Here is a 13510-nt window from a genome sequence, read left to right on the forward strand (position 1 = left end):
GAAATTGTCTTGTAAATGCAGGTTCTAATTCGAGAGTGTGTGTTGGTGAATAGTGTACATTCATTTCTGTGATGCATATTTGATTGATTTTAAGTTGCGACTGCTGCCTGAATGTGCACGTGTAGCACTACGACTCTACTACTACTACTAGTAAACTCTGCAGAAGAGTTATTTCAAACAAAAGAAGAAGTGAATACGGTAGTACTGCTGTTTTAACCATGACATAAGAAAGTTATCAACTTCAAAGAAATGATTACTTAAATGCGGAAGGAAAGCGACTCGAATAAACTTTCAACGACAGATCTTTGCAACAACGACAGCTGTTTATTTCACGGAACAATGATTGCAATACAGCATGGAGAGTGGAGACGGTATTAACAAAACCTTTTCCAACTTAAATCAATCATTTTGACTGACAATTGAAAAGTAGTATACTTCCTTTAAAACACAATTGTTTTATATTTCCAAAAAAGCTACAAAGATCAGAGGTGTATACGTCTCCTGGCTGATAAACAATTAAACCAGCTAAAACTGCTACATTGAGTGGGATGGAGTAAATAGGAACAGTGGCTAACCCGGTCACTGGACAAAGCAGCAACATTTTGTCACTAGGCACGTTTATCACGTACGAACTAACACAACACTAAACAGTGCATGCTTCAGATTCGAAAATAAACATCGTGTAAAAAGTATTCTAGAGAAATCCAACTTGAAAAGCAACGTCGTGACGTTGGCTGAGGTCGTCCGGACAGAATGTGTATAATTTTCCTGATAGCATGCTTATCATTGGTCTTTATATCCCGTCAATATTATACCAGCGCGCTTAAAATAGCACTAATCGGCTATCAAGAGAGTTTAAAAATATCATGAAAAGGAGTAAAAAATGTAAAACACGAAAGGAAATCAGGAAATCTTCAACAACAGATGGATGGTTTTGTTTGGTAAGCTCATGACGTAGAGAATTAATGATAGCCTCCCAAATCAAAAGAAATTGAAACCCCAGTAAATATAAATTTGCAATAGAAATGGTTTTGCTACTAAATACAGAAGCGTAAGATTCTCAAAGTCATGACGCTGAAAAATAAATAACGGAAATCCCACTATACATATAAAATTATAAAGGAGTATATAAAATTGAATGAAAGCAACTCCCTCGGCAGCACTGACCATTTCAGACGAGAGCTAAAGTTGGAATTGCATGTTATAAATGATATAAACGTCTGCAAGTCCTGAAAGTAAGCACAACTCTAATGAGTGTGCACGAAACAGAGAGCGGTAGACTCCGGCTCCTCTCAAACCCCTGCGCAGGAAAGCATCATATATAAATGTAATGTCTATCATTGTACTGTGTTGTCTAGTATAGAAGTAGTACTGAGGGAATCTCGTGGACTTTTGGGCCAACTACGTCGTTCTTTCTAAAAATAGAATTTACAATGAACAAAACTAACACGTCATGTGCTGTCCTGGTGATCTGTTACATCGAGAAGAAACGCCACAAATAGGGTGAAGAAGTAGTTTGCATTGTTTCGAAGCAAACTTAAACTATGTTACATGACTAATGACTATGTATTGGAGTTTGCAGTCCAACAACCTGGCCGTCATGGGACGGGTAAATAAGTACTGAAGTACTGAGAACGACGAGCAGAAACAACGAGTAGAAAAAATTAAACGAGTAGAAACAACAAGTAGAAAAAGATATTAGATTTATCTGACCCAATGATAATCACTCTAACAGGAAACATGTCACATTATTGTCACTGTTTATCACTGTTTGTCACTGTTTGTCACTAATTCTGTGACTATTCTGACAGTCCATACCTCACCAAGTAACGTGTACAACTGACAATGGCAAAGAAAACATGCTTCAAAACAATAAACCTTCGTTTACGTTTGGTTGAAGTTAAAATATCTAACAAAACCTTTGCAGATATTCTACAAAATATAATTTACAAAAATGAGGCACATTTCAAACAACAAAGAGTCCAAAGCGCCAACAGGCACGACTCAGTTGATATAGTAGTAATAGTAATACAGCAGTCATACAGCGGTCCTACAGTTAAACACCGGTCCTACAGTTAAACAGCAGTCCTACAGTTAAACAGCGGTCCTACAGTCATACAGCGGTCCTACAGTTAAACAGCGGTCCTACAGTTAAACAGCGGTCCTACAGTTAAACAGCGGTCCTACAGTCATACAGCGGTCCTACAGTCATACAGCGGTCCTACAGTTAAACAGCGGTCCTACAGTCATACAGCGGTCCTACAGTCATAGTACAGCGGTCCTACAGTCATAGTACAGCGGTCCTACAGTTAAACAGCGGTCCTACAGTTAAACAGCGGTCCTACAGTTAAACAGCGGTCCTACAGTTAAACAGCGGTCCTACAGTTAAACAGCGGTCCTACAGTTAAACAGACCTTCACCTAACTGTCAAGAACTGATATTAATGACGCGGTAATTGTATGATACGCGGATCTGTTCAACAAGTACGTGGCTATCGGAACTACACTAAACAGAACACTTTAACTATTACTTACTACTACTACTAGAACAGTGTACAAATAACGCTTATAATTAAGGACACGTAAATAAGCTTCAGAAAGTCTGGAAGCTGGCGTCAATAGCACGTACAATAAAGACAATTTAACAACAGTAAAATTAATAATAGTAAAAATAAACCATCTTTTTTCATGTGATGGATGGAAAAATAAACAACTGTAAAGAACGACCCTCCCACTAGGCCCACCGGATTACAAGAGGGTACTGTACGTTAACAGACGTTAACAGAGCCAGTAAAAGAGACGTAAAGGACTGTGTCCAGTACAGGAGTCAGATAATTGGAGCCGGAAATACGTCGTGTGGGGAGACATGTGACCGCATGTGTATACACACTACACACATTGTGTAGTTGTAGTGCGTGCAGTGTGTGTACTGTGTAGTATGTGTACACACTGTGTCCGCAGTCGGCGTTCGGCCAAAAATAAACAGGTATTCATAAACATTGCGAATTGCGAATGAACTAAAATATGGTCAGATATCATAAGTTTTGGATTCGTCTTTGTTTCCCTGTCCTAAGTATCGTATTGTTGGGCTGATGTCACGGATTCTTTGCATAACTTCGTGTCGAGCATTAGCAAACGAAACATCAGTTCAGAAACAGTAATACAGGAAAACAGCACAGTTTTATTTGCCGATGAATATGAGCTTTACAGAAGTAAAATAAGTAATTTTGAGAAGTCAAAACACGTACTTTACAGGGGATAAGTACATGAAATCAGGTCCTAAAACCATTCCTTGAGTAAGAAGTGACTACAGTGTAGTTACGTATAAGTAGCAGCGTTGCTTCATAACCACTTCTTTATATAGCCCAGTGAAGTAAGCCCACTAGTCGCTAGAGCGTTACTGTTACATTTAGCGTGAGTGAGATGTTCCGGACAATATAAGAATACAGTTACTGCTGTATTATTAGTATAGATAGTTATTGCTGTACAAATCACAGGCCCACGTACTGATAATTCCCTGCTCACCTCACATACAGTATACAGTATACAGTATACAGTATTGAGTATTCGGTTTTCAGTATACAGTATACAGTATACAGTATACAGTATACAGTATACAGTATACAGTATACAGTATACAGTATACAGTATACAGTATACAGTATACAGTATACAGTATACAGTATACAGTATACAGTATACACTATACAGTATACAGTATACAGTATACAGTATACAGTATACAGTATACAGTATACAGTATACAGTATACAGTATACAGTATACAGCTCCCTAATTCCCCCTATCTCCCCTCACATACAGTACTACTCTGTCAGTTGCACCTAAAACCATAACTGGGTTGGACGGGGAGGGGGATGAAGTGAGGTAGGGGGGAAGGGGGGGGGGGGGGGGGGGTGGAGGAGGAGTGGGATTATATGATATCAGTTAGCCCTACCTCAATATTATCAGTTTTAACAAAGTATCCCGTATAAAGTACAGAGTACTTACCTCCACATGTTGCTGCTCCGAGCTCAGTAGCTGGGAGTACGTGGTAGCGTTAAACTGATTCGTTGCTTCCTGAGGTAGCTACAGTCAGTTAATACATGATTACGTTAATTCAGTTACCGAACAGGGACTTAATTAATGAGTAACTTGTACGTAGGGTTATGCGGAGGGGACAGAAAGAGCCATTTTGAAGCTGGGTCCTAATTTAACAATATCCACAGTTTGCTGCTTGTTTAGGCTGAGTACCTGATAGGAGGGCGGCTGCTCGGAACTGATGGCTCTCCCAGGTCTGGGGTTATACATGTCCTCGTTGTGCATGCTACCATGACTACCGTGGTTACTGTACTCGTCCTGACTCTCCACCATCAGGGACCCCAGGTTATCAATTATAGAACAGTTCTGGAGAAAGAGAAACTGTCACTTTCTCCTCTTTTCAATAAAAACAGTGAGATAACAATTACTTTTCTTTCGTTACGAAGAAAAGAGAAACAGGAAAGTACAGGTATGATAAGAAAAATATCTGGTTAGAAATGAAGGTATTGAAAATAAAATCGTATTCCTCTTACCTCATCTACAACGTCATTGCTGGAAGGGTTACTATTAACCAGGCCCCCCGGAGAGATATGACTGTTTCTCAGGTTGTTCTGTTCCTCCAGTGACAAGAAGGGTTGCGAGGATTTCCTCTGGGGCTGAGAGGAGAGTACGCTCTCTGGGGAGGCCAACATGTCACCCTCACTGTTACTACGCTGTAACGGGTCTTTACCGCTGAAAGGGACTGGTTTAGTCACTAATCACTAATGTCACCCTCACTGTTACTACGCTGTAACGGGTCTTTACCGCTGAAAGGGACTGGTTTAGTCACTAATCACTAATGTCACCCTCACTGTTACTACGCTGTAACGGGTCTTTACCGCTGAAAGGGACTGGTTTAGTCACTAATCACTAATGTCACCCTCACTGTTACTACGCTGTAACGGGTCTTTACCGCTGAAAGGGACTGGTTTAGTCACTAATCACTAATGTCACCCTCACTGTTACTACGCTGTAACGGGTCTTTACCGCTGAAAGGGACTGGTTTAGTCACTAATCACTAATGGCAAATGATTCGCTGATGCCTGATTCGTAACGTTTATACTGTATACAACATTAATAAGCTTACTTATCTAACTTGTAAATCAAAAAGAGGAATAATTTTTTAATTAAACCGAACTAAAGTATTAAAATTAATTAACCTTGTTAAAGTAAAATGTCTGTAGAATAGCTAACAACTTATATTCCTACAAAGTCGTCTGTGTACGGACCAGATCAAAAACACTGTAACCAATAAGACGTAGTGCAACGAAACTATGAAGAACAATTTCTTGTAATCCTGCATGACGCCCAGTATAAATTGCTTGCCAAATATTGGTTTTGTTAATAAAACATGACTAACGATATTGTACTTCAACGTATTAGTAATGAGTAACAACAGGCAACGAATCAAACATTGTCATGAACAAACTGCTCCTTCATTAAGATCTCCAATAAGATCACGGATAATGTAAGGAAAGTAGTATTACTCAAGAGAGTGAAAAAGGAAACATATTACATGTAAAGTACCACCAAGGTAAAGTTACTAACCCCGTTATGTTTACTGAGTAAATTAGTATTTTTGCAAATGATGGGTAGAAGATACCGTTACTAGCAGTAAAGCTGTAAAGTGGTTAAGATTTTCGATACGGTTAATATTGTAATGGATATGTCTAATTATTTCACCCCTGAAAATAACACCTAAAATGAGCTCCGGAAGCCAAAAGCGAGGTTTATTTTGAAACTCGCACGTGCGTTGGAACGAAGAGAAAGTTAATGAAAATAAGGTTTTAAATACATTATGTGGACATGTATATTCGTCACTTGTGGTCGCGACAATACGAACAGTGTAAAACCAACAATTTTCACGGAGCCATAACATATTAAGTCGGATATTGTGTACCCCTTCTTTACCGAAGTTGTCAGAGGTCACATCGTACTTACAGTTTACACTCACTGCTAACAATATCACGTGATATGCACTCAAACTCGCACCAGTTGCAATTAAGAAGCCGAAATTTTTGAAAAAGCAAAATTTTTATGTTTTTATCAACATAAACAATGTAGCTGTTCCCTGAATCCAAGAATTGCGGGTTTACTACTATACATTCGTAGGGATTTGATTTTCATTGGCGACTTCAAACCATTGAAGATATACATTTAACAACTGTAAAGTCTAAATTTTCTTGACAAAGTACTGAACATTAAACTAGAGTTTGAGACAATATTTGTCTGGAGAACGTTGCCATCGAAAGCCGATAAGATCAACTCACAACAGCCGTGCACTTAGAATAGGGTGTTGCCTAGTAACTGAACAACCTAATGTCTGGGGAATTTGCTCTACCCACTTAATGTGATGATTCTAAAGAATTTTGCTCACGTTTAGCTCCTTTCTCCAATCAGGAACCGAGTTATTTTGATCTTAAGTGCTGTGAATGCTACTCGCGAGAGCGTTAAAATAGGGTTTGGCCTAATAAATCAACAACCTGATGTCTGAGAACTTTGAAACCATGCTCTATCCCACTCAATAAGAAATTTTCAAACAAATTCGCCCACGGACAGATTCACGAAAAAAGCGAAGTTTAGAAACAATCTTTGGAAGTTAAGAGCCAAAATTTCGACACCTATGCTATGTGTTAAGCTACATTTGAAATGTGTACGGAAAAGCTTACATTCATTATTTAACTTGGCTCAGAAACTTGAAAATTGCAACCGTTTTGGACTATTATCACCACGGTCCAGTGTCGACGTAGTATCCCTAAGAGCTAAAAATTCCAGAAACAGTTGCCAAATAAAATCCAACTACTCTCATTCTACAAACCTGCGATTAGAGTTGGGGCTGGAGGAGGAAATGTCCTTGTCCACATAAGGGCGGAGTCGCTCTACCAGCTGGCTCTTATTGCCGTACGTGTGCAGGTTCCTCTTCTTCAGCTCTTCCTTCAGCGCTGACACCTGCCAAGTTGATTGCGGTTAGAGTACTAAAAGCTGTAGCTTGGCTGTAGGTCACGAGAGAGGGGGAACATATTGATAGCTGTATTATTGCTTTATCGGTTGCTGTTTAATCGGTTGAAGGTTACCTTCATGTCATTAAGATGACTCTCCGACGGTGCAGTGTTCCCTGACTTCTCCTTAAGCTCGTTCAGGAGATCTAACGTCTTGGGTAGGATGTAGTTCGGATAGTTCTTCTGCATAACCTGACAATATCAATCTATCAAAAATAACAAGGGGTTTTTCTTTTCTGAGCAATATAAATAACGGTAATACTTTAAAGATTTTAAAGAGTTTAGAATCTAAAACAATTTCCAATAATTGATTGTTGATGCAGAATAAGAACAGGCCCGTCTGGTAAATAATCTTAGATTCAGATATTTCACTTGTTCAAGAGAAAAAAAAGGATGCCATCACGACGTCATAATCAATAATGGAGACTGAGCGTGATACAATCAACCATCACTATAAAATGCAAATGGACGTGTGCTGTCCTGATAGCACGTGATGCCCATATAAGGTAATATGGACGTGTGCTGTCCTGATAGCACGTGATGCCCATATAAGGTAGTACTTATAGTCCTGCCACCTTCTAGTTAGACCCACGTGTGTGCCACCACAAACCTGAAGCTTTTTGTTCATGTCATCGCTACGAATGTCTAAATGCTTAGAGTAGGACAGCAATCCGTTTTTATATTTTGTATTATTTCTAAATATTATCTATATTCAACTCAAGCTCAGTTTTAAGATTTTATATATCGGTTAATTTGGATCCTTACAGTGATCGCGCTTAAAAAATGCACACAAAAACAAGTTTTCTTGCTGTTAAAGTCCCATAAACCGGGTTTACAGAATGTATCTGACTTTAGTCTAACCTGTAGTTGAAGGAGAAGCTGCTGCTGCTTCATGATTATCTCATGAGGGGTCTCGTTCTTCTTGGCTTTGTCAGCGGCGTTCTTATCCTTCTCTTTCGATCCGGGCGGCTTGTACTCGTGATATTTGAACTTCCATACCTTGGCTTTTTGGTTTTTCCGCTGTATTGGGGCGAAGGTAGTTTGTTTGGAGACTAAGTGGAATTTAAATAGAGCTGTCAAATTTAAATCTAATTTTGCTGAAAATATATAAAATGTTGAAGCGTTCTTACAGTGATCTTGCGGGAGGACCGACAAGGTTTCTCAAGTTTATTAACATAGAAATTGTAAGTGTTGTGAAGTATATCGGTGGTAGGCAAGCAGCTGATTCGCGGTGAAGTCCCCAGAATATTGGAGATGTTCTTGTTGTGCGTGATGGTGGAGAGATATGATATCATGTAGCTAGCAGTGAGCTGCGAGTGAGTGTGCAACTTTAACATGGATCAGAGATAACATAAGTTATAAAATGAATATAATGTGGAACTTTGTGAATACGGTTGAGTGAGGTCCAGGTTGAATGAGAAAACTAACCCTAACTTTAGGAGAGTTTTTAGCGCCGGAAGCGTGTTTAGTGCGTGTAGAGTTTGAGGAGACGGACTCGTTGCTAGGGGGACCGTTGCTAGGGGGACCGAGGTCGTTTAGTCGAACTTCATCTTGATAGGATCCAAAATCATCCGAAACTTGGCTGGAGAACGTGGGAGTTAACATTGCTTTACACGATTGATGCAAGACATTTCTATTTTCTAGATTCATTGGATACTACTACTTCATTTTGACTGATTAAATTTTGCCTTTGTTACAATTTTTAAGTTTGAGTTAATAAACTATGATGATTATATATGAATTTTACTTGATAGAGTGACTATCTTAAAGTTAAATGTTTTTACAGACTCTAATGATGTAGTTTTACGAAGATTTCAAGACTTACGTTGTGTGTTTCCCTTCGTGTCAAAAAGCATTATACTACTAATTCATTAGACTCACCTCTCAGGCGACAGAGCGTTTTCAGGAGAAGCTTGAACAGAATCGTAGAAGTTCTCCGGAGAGTACTGATCTCGGTACTTGTTAAAACTGGGGTGGCGACTGTTCGCCTTGAATGCCACCTGTCCGCTCTTGATCACATTATTTAAGGGCTCTGACAGCTGCATAATGTTGTTTTGGACCAGCTCCAGCGGGCCTGAGACCATCGTTATTTAGGTAAACTGGATATTTAGTAGAGAAAGAGACAAACGAACAAATCGAGCAATTAAACTATCTTTGTAACAGCTTTAAATTTCAAAAATATTTTTAGTCTTAATGGGCTATTTCCTTGCTGATTGTTAAGCCCGACGGAGGTTTATGAGAACGAAACGCTTAGTAACTTGATAAAGATCAATTATTTGCAATTGTGTAAATTGTACAATTAATCGTTCTAATTTTGTGTTTGTCACTTGCTGCCCAAAACAATCTGCAACTAGTACAAATCATTCAATACTTAAGTAAATCGGATTAAAATCAGATTAATCAAGACCAATATATGAAAATCACGTACCTGGCCTTGTTTCGAGGTGCTGTTTGATTCCATCTCCGAGCTGGGCCTTAGCCAGCTCGTTCTGCCTGGATATCAAGCTGGGGTCCACATCTGAAATAACTACAAATCTCAACCCCATGATGTCAACGAAATGCAATCAAACTCCACAACTAACCTATACATTCCATTCACCAGTGTGCCTGTATAGGAACTAGAAATAAAATAGCTCTGAATTGATCTAAATACTAACATTTAGTTCCGGCGCTGTTTCCAGTTCGCAGAATATTGTTGTGCACCAGGCTCACTGCGTCCGGGCGCTTGACAATCTTTTTGTTAAGGAAGTCGGTAGTCTGAAAGACATACAGGTCATGTCACTGGTGACCAAAGTGATGAAATTAGACAGGATATAATATGCATTGTTGAATCGGAAACGGACATTAAATAACACTTCACACGACGGTGCTATGGGAAACACTGACCTGAGCCCGCTGCAGCTTTGCTCGACTATCATGAAATCCTGGACTTAGGCCTGAAATGTTGGTTCGTCAAACATTCACTGTTACTAATATTAAGTTTGTAATCCTGCTTAAACGCAAGTGGATTATGCATGATTAATGATATTTATTTAAATATTGCCATTATTTTCAGCGAAAACTGAAAGCCATAACTACAATCGTCTTTTTATTGCCAAGAAAATATCGCGCGTGCGCGCGTTTACCAAAACATGACTTTCACTGTCCCATCTCATATTCAATTCGTCTGAATACTTAGAAGCAAGGAAAGGTTTGCTTGATTAAATTTTGACCACTTTTAAAGAGGGTAAATTTCGTAGACATTTAGTTACCACACACCATGAGTACAGCTCACGTGTGTTGCTATAGTTACAAGAGTATTGTACTATGTCGGCTGGATTCCCGGAATTTAAGAGCGAGGAATGAGTGAGATGCAATGTATTGACGTAGCTAGAGAACGCGTGGGCTCAGTAACACTAAAACCTAACTAATATTTCAGTTCCCATTATTACTGTGAGAGGAAGGGGAATTTAGGACTAAGAGAGAATCATGTAAGGAAGCGAAGTTTGCAGAGACCTTCCACAAGGCCCCGAACAGCCTGCAAGACTACAGAGTACTTTAAATAGACTACTAGACTACTTTAACGAGAGTTTTCTTTTAAGACACTGTAATTATTGTAATGTAGTTAAAAAGTAAACTATGTTAAGGCTTAAGCCAGAGCAAATAACAATGTAACATATTCCATTATAATCCAATCATAACACCCTTTAGGCGTAAAACTAGCGCTAGAGAGCGCAGGAGACAACTAGGGTAAACACTGATTTGTTGTCACACGTGCAAACTGATCCAGGGATAAGATTGACCCTGTATTTAGAGCGCTGCTATAATACATGTAACAATGAAGGTGCTGTATATCTAGGGCAGGTCGAGCAAAAGTGCAGCGCGTGCCACAAGTAACAGCCAATTTTAAAACTGAACCAAATCTGACAGTACAAGCAAAATTTAACAGTTAAAATACTAATAACTATACATAAGTATATATATATACTATATAGTAGGTAATAAGTATATGTAGGTTAACAAAAGTAGGTGTTGCATATTTCCTTTTTAAACCAGGTTGAAAGGCTAATGAGAAACTCAACAACTAATACTACTACTAATAGTAGGGTGTATTGTGCTGGCAGTGCCAATGTAATGTGCGTCATAAGAACAAAATGTATATTTATATATAAGAACATAATGTATTCTCTCAAAAGCTTATTTTAAGAAGTTATTTTGGTTTTGGTACAGAAAATAGCGCATGTCACACCGCTCAGTTAACACGAGTACATGCAGTGTGGAACATTATCAGTTAAACCACGGATTACATCCCCTCAAATCCCCTGGGGACATCTCGTTACCTGTCAGCCCCGGCCCTCACAACACGATAATCACCATGACAACTCACTTTGTTCGCTAACAGTAGGTAGGCGGCACAAGTCTACACCACGTGACGCTAACACACACATTTGATTGGTGCTAGAGGAGGAGAGTGCTGATTGACTTATTACTACTATGTAAGTCACGTAACTATAGAAACACACGTGCAACTAACAGGGAAAGAAACTCACAAACCTCGCCCACAAAACTATAAAGCGTAAAGAAAATAATAATAATGCTGGAGAGAGAGTAGCAGGTTTCTCTTTGTGAATCACGTGATATTCTCACTGGCACGTGGTCGTGTTTGTATACCGAAACTACACTAGTGACATGGAGAGAGTGACGTTTTGAAGGGTATCTTGTTTTAAAGTAATGTACCAGTATAACAATATATATACCAGTGTCCAGTATATAGAGTATATAATATAGAGTAAATAATATAGAGTAAGTATAGATAAATATAATATCGGTACACCTCTCAGATAGGTGTACCGAATGCAGTGCACCTCTGCTGCTAGAATGCAGTGCACCTCTGCTGCTAGAATGCCATGCAGTGCACCTCTGTTGCTAGAATGCAGTGCACCTCTGCTGCTAGAATGCAGTGCACCTCTCTGCTGCTAGAATGCAGTGCACCTCTGTTGCTAGGCTGCTAGAATGCAGTGCACCTCTCTGCTGCTAGAATGCAGTGCACCTCTCTGCTGTTAGAATGCAGTGCACCTCTCTGCTAGAATGCAGTGCACCTCTCTGCTGCTAGAATGCAGTGCACCTCTGTTGCTGCTAGAATGCAGTGCACCTCTCTGTTGCTGCTAGAATGCAGTGCACCTCTCTGCTGCTAGAATGCAGTGCACCTCTCTGCTGCTAGAATGCAGTGCACTTCTCTGCTGCTAGAATGCAGTGCACCTCTAGATTCTAGGCTGCTAGAATGCAGTGCAAGGCACAGCAGCACTATTCATGACGTCACATCCCTGCTGTATATACTAATTGAGAAATAACACTCCTCGAACATGTTCCAACAAGGTACGTACATTATTGTCAGATGTTGGGTAAATATGCGCGTGTGTGTGTGTGTTCCCCAGACTTCATAAGGGTTGTAACATGGTCTGAATTTAAAGAATTTGAGGATCGAGAGCAGCAGTAGAGACCTGTTTACGAGGGAGAGGAGGAGGGAGACATGATTATTATGTGTATATAATAAGACGTTGTAGAGTACACTATTCTTGTAGCTTCATTATAATGTTAGTATGTACGCGCTAACTTTCAGACAAGTTTGATTGAATCACCGCTCACCTCCTCCCCAGACACTACTATATAACATAGTACTTCAACAATACTACACTACTACAGAGTCAGTATGTAATATAATATACATACGTTGGGGTCTATAGCTCAATCACTGAGTACCCGATTGAGATGATTATTTTTGATATGACTTGTTTTCATCACTGGTTCGAGGAAAACATCAAATAATATAAGAATGATACTCTTTTTATTCGAATGAAGGTCCAAATATGAAACATTGCTATGTTGTAAGTCCTAGCGTATGTACACTGACTTTTATCCCCCTGTATACGATACTAATATGATACTTACATAATATTAATATAATGATACTAAATATTGTACACTGTACACTGTACATAGAACATTGTACACTGTACAATGTACATAGTACACTACACACTGTACACTGCACACTGTACATTGCAGCTGTACACTGTACCCACAGAAGCTGCTAATTCTTATAGTGAGTCATTTAGGTGAAATTCAATACAAGGGATGGGGACAGTGCCAAATAGTAAATACACGATCCCACAGCATGGTGTCGACATCAAGGATAAGAAACATTAACCCAATCATTTAACGTAAACAAAGTGTTTTTATCACGTGACAATTTTGGTGCCGTCAGCCGTGGACGCAGAATCTAGCAATTTATCTATGAATTTTTATACAACTAAAAGAAGATGCGGGGTCGTACGGTTTGTTAAACTTAGTTTTCAAAACAGACCACGGCTGTTTTGACAGGTGACAAACCAAGTGTGTAACTATAGCAACACACGCACTCCCCTCTCTGTAACAAGCAACAAGGCACACAAGGAA

At 39.3% G+C, this 13510-nt stretch overlaps 1 protein-coding gene across 10 annotated transcripts in view; it reads right to left on the reverse strand.

The window, feature by feature from the left end:
• LOC134817026 (putative uncharacterized protein DDB_G0271606) overlaps nucleotides 1-13510 on the reverse strand; it is a 51098-nt gene that overhangs the window by 16648 nt on the left and 20940 nt on the right. For 2 of the 10 annotated variants that reach the window (XM_063826105.1, XM_063826101.1), the window contains 12 exons: nucleotides 9962-10011; nucleotides 9733-9832; nucleotides 9504-9602; nucleotides 8957-9149; nucleotides 8504-8657; nucleotides 8206-8385; nucleotides 7937-8095; nucleotides 7151-7267; nucleotides 6895-7025; nucleotides 4571-4769; nucleotides 4251-4403; nucleotides 4008-4085 (listed from right to left, as the gene is read on the reverse strand). In XM_063826105.1, the coding sequence (XP_063682175.1) occupies nucleotides 4008-4085; nucleotides 4251-4403; nucleotides 4571-4769; nucleotides 6895-7025; nucleotides 7151-7267; nucleotides 7937-8095; nucleotides 8206-8385; nucleotides 8504-8657; nucleotides 8957-9149; nucleotides 9504-9602; nucleotides 9733-9832; nucleotides 9962-10011 (1613 nt within the window). Of the gene's footprint in view, nucleotides 1-4007; nucleotides 4086-4250; nucleotides 4404-4570; nucleotides 4770-6894; nucleotides 7026-7150; nucleotides 7268-7936; nucleotides 8096-8205; nucleotides 8386-8503; nucleotides 8658-8956; nucleotides 9150-9503; nucleotides 9603-9732; nucleotides 9833-9961; nucleotides 10012-11441; nucleotides 11518-13510 lie in introns of those variants that run through there. The other 8 variants (XM_063826108.1, XM_063826107.1, XM_063826110.1 and 5 more) reach the window with 7 other exon arrangements.

The sequence above is a fragment of the Bolinopsis microptera genome, chromosome 6 (genome assembly GCF_026151205.1).
Source record: "Bolinopsis microptera isolate Bmic1 chromosome 6, MBARI_Bmic_1.0, whole genome shotgun sequence".
Taxonomy (NCBI): Eukaryota; Metazoa; Ctenophora; class Tentaculata; order Lobata; family Bolinopsidae; genus Bolinopsis; species Bolinopsis microptera.